Genomic DNA, 3,878 nt, shown 5'->3' on the forward strand with positions numbered 1-3,878 from the left:
AAGCCACAACCAATATGCTTCAGCTATTAACTACCAATTAAATCTTGCTCTCAAGTGCCATGGTAGTGTAAAATATTTAAATAGTGTTATGGATAAAGCCAGCTCTTTATTAACTAAAATGATTATCAAAGAATGGGGAAGTTCAGATGCTACCGTAGAAAACCGTAAATTCATCTCTGATAGCCTCAAATTAATTGTAGACCCAATTGCCTTTCCAGAAAAATACTGTTGGGAAGAAGTTAAAGATTCCATTATTATCTTGGGTAAATTCTCTCAAATCAAAAATTGAAACAATTCCCGAATTTTGTTCAAATGATTTCAGAGATTTCTTTGATAAAATATTTTTACTATTATTCAACTTCCTTGATTTTATAGTTTCAATAAAGATAGAATAATCAAGGAATCAGTCTATTCGATTATGTAGAAGAAACTGAAAAAAGAATTTCTTTACTCTTCGATTTAGTAAGTGATGATTGTCGTTTATACCATATGGTTCGTATCATCTCAATTCTTGAAGATTTAGATCAAAATCACTTTTCTAATAAGGTAATATTATTATTTTTTTATTTTTTTTCATTTACATTTATCATTATATTAATACTTTTTTATTTTAACAATATAGATTCAAATATCTTTTATAAAAACAGTTTTAACAACTAAGCCACCAAGGCATTTTTTAATTCTTAAAATAATAAAGTGAAGATGCAATTGAATAGAAATAGAAGATGAAATTCAGGATAAAAGTGAAGTTTAAGAAAATTCAAAAGTATTAAACTAAAATACAAAATAGTATTGATTTTTAAAACCTCATCCAGTATAAAACACTTAAAAACAATTATCAAAATAATAAAAAATAATTTAATTTTTATAATAATAAATAAATATTTTATTTGACTATAATAAAGAAAAATAAAATATTCATAAAAAAAAAAAGTAATTTATTTGTATATTTTTAATGCCATTAACATATAACTATTTTATTTATTTAATTTTTTGATGGTAGTTCTTTGTTGTTTTATTAATATATTATTTAAGACTTGCTGGTAATGTTTCTAGGTTCAATCTTATTCTCTTATTGGATATACATTTCACTTTCGATATTATTACTTTTAATATATTTTCTACGACTGAGTGACCTATTACTTTAGTGTTTATTAAGTGATTGAAAAATTATGATTATCTTCAGTTTTTACCATTTATCGGTATCACCGTAGGGGAAAAATGCCTGATTTAATTGTTTTCTTATTTCATATTCATCATAAGCTGTCTTTGGGTGTTGTTTGTGATTCTTTCAAAGTATACCCCCAATTTTTAGTAAATATCAACTCGTTATCATAGCTATTTTAAATTTTTAAAATAATATTTATTTTTAAAAATCTAATAATTTTTTAAAATTTTTTAATTTTTTTTTTAATTTTTTTTTAAAAATAATTCAAATAATAATGCCAATGGTTGAAATAATAATAATACATTAAATAGTTCATGCAATAGTACACAGTGGTTTAAATTCAAATAGAAATAATTTAATATTATCTACAGCATCATTAACAAACATTCCAACTATTATAACAACTTCACCATCATCTTCATTAAAGAATAGTAATAGGTCAATAGTTTTGTAGCTACATCATCCTCCTCAGTTAATCCGACAACAAGTAATAATTTAACATCATATGACGAGGTTGAAAAAGGATTCAGGGTCCATGAGGAAGATGAGGCAGTCGAATTAAACGAATCATTAAATGAATTTAACAATGAAAGTAGGTTTGGTGTTGGTCGTGACGTTAGTGATGTTGGCGAGGCTCAAGAAGAAGATGATGACAATAACAAGAATATGGAATTTAAATTCGATTTAGATTTGACTACAATTAATGTAATGGACTATATCGATGACTTTGAAAAGAAATTATAGGAATATTCAGAAAAATAACAAGTAGTTCAAGATTTCAACAAAAATAACATAGATTTAATTCAATATTCAAAACAGGTAGGAGAATCACTAGAAAAATGTGACAAAGAAATGAAAGCACTCTATCAAGATATTTACCCGATTGTATGTATCATATGGTTTTTTAAACATATTCTCTTGTTTTAATTATTTATATTAATATTTATCATTTATCTAGATGTTAATGAATTCTTGTAATGTACACATTTCTTTTCTGTGATTGCTTTATACATTAAATGAAATTTAAATGCACAAACAGAAAAAATGAAGTTGAAAAATTACATAAAATAATTGACGAGGTTCAATTTCAGATGATTTAATAACGTATGTATATCATAACACCTTTATATTTAAAGTTAAAAATATACTAATCCTTATTTGTTTATAGTTTATTAACACAGGGCGAAGTTAATGATCAATATTTACAATATCTATCAATCTTTAGTAAAAAATTGGATATATTCAAACACAAAAAAGCGAAGGTGTATTTGCCAATCATCCCATTGAATACTTCATAAGAAATCAATGGTGATAGGACCAGAGAGACTGAACATGAATTTGAAAGTTATAGAATTGAAAAAGAGAGCTAGCAATGGAAAAAGATTATTGGAAACCAAACAATTAATAGAAAATTAGAGATTACTGACTCAAAAGGTTCATTTGGAAACAGTTAAAATGTAAATACACAATTAAAATTTAAAATTGAAAATATCGAAGAGGAGATAAGACAAAGAATGGAAGAAAAGTTAAATATTTTAAGAAAAATAAATAAATAGATAATATAGACTAATCAAGAGAAGCAATCTTAATTAGCAATCAATCATTTAAAATAGCAATCACCAAATAAAAAAAATAAAATAATATTAATAATAATATAAATTAAAATTAGATATAAAATTAAATTAGATTTTAAAAATAAATAAAAGGAAAAAATAAATGGTATGACCATCATCAATTTACCCAATTTCGATAAATATGATGATGGAATCAATTTAAAAATACAAAGAAAATAAAATTAAATAAAATTATATTTATAAGCGTTATTTTTTTTTTTATTTTTTTTTCACAGATAAAATATAAATATATTTACTTGAATCAGTTTAAGGTAATATATATATTAATATAATTTATTTTTAGAGTAAATTTAACAGCATCTTCTACGACGATGACCAATATCGATATCAATATTGATAATGTTACTGTTACCACCACTGCATGGATTAAAACATGGATTGAAACCACATGAACTGCCACTTAAGCTATTACCAAACCAAACTGATTCATTATCAGAGAATGAGACACTTCCAGATGAAGTTAACATTGATTTTGATGATGCAACATTGACTGGGTTCATTGATGAAATAGATTCTATATAAAAAATAAAAAAATAAAATAAAAATAAAAGTTAATATTTATATTTTTTAAATTTAAAATTTAGTTTTATAAATATTTACTAATAATTGACATTTTATAATATAGTTTTTATCTTTTTAATATAAACTTTGTTTTTAATTAAAAAAAAAAATAAATATTTTATTTTATACTTTGGTAAATTTGTGAAATATAATTCATCTGAAGAAATAAATTATAACAATAAGATGATTTAATAAAAATTTATGAAATGATTTTTCTATTCAAGATGGTTATAATTAGATAAACATACATTTATAAATTATATTATTTTAAAAATTAAATAAAATATAACCCCAAACAAAAAAAATAATATTGAAATAATTAAAAAATAAAATATTTTTCTATTTTAAAATTTAAATATATTTTTAATGTATAATCTTTATTTAAAAATATAGATAATTAATTTTATAAACTATAAATGATTATTTTGAAACTCTGAGCTTAAGTGGCAAGAGGTTATAACTTTAATTGAAAAAATGTACCGAAATCAATTTCTTTGGAGAGTTGCATATTTTAA

At 22.5% G+C, this 3,878-nt stretch overlaps 1 protein-coding gene across 1 annotated transcript; it reads left to right on the top strand.

Moving 5' to 3' along the window:
• Nucleotides 1–1,221: 1,221 nt before the first annotated feature.
• DICPUDRAFT_85580 (uncharacterized protein) lies at nucleotides 1,222–2,466 on the top strand (the record flags this gene model as incomplete). Its single annotated transcript, XM_003295110.1, has 4 exons — nucleotides 1,222–1,296; nucleotides 1,607–1,873; nucleotides 1,988–2,053; nucleotides 2,350–2,466. The coding sequence occupies 4 exons, from the start codon at nucleotides 1,222–1,224 to the stop codon at nucleotides 2,464–2,466; spliced, it is 525 nt and encodes a 174-aa protein (XP_003295158.1).
• Nucleotides 2,467–3,878: the final 1,412 nt, after the last annotated feature.

The sequence above is a fragment of the Dictyostelium purpureum genome (assembly GCF_000190715.1).
Source record: "Dictyostelium purpureum unplaced genomic scaffold DICPUscaffold_753, whole genome shotgun sequence".
Taxonomy (NCBI): domain Eukaryota; phylum Evosea; class Eumycetozoa; order Dictyosteliales; family Dictyosteliaceae; genus Dictyostelium; species Dictyostelium purpureum.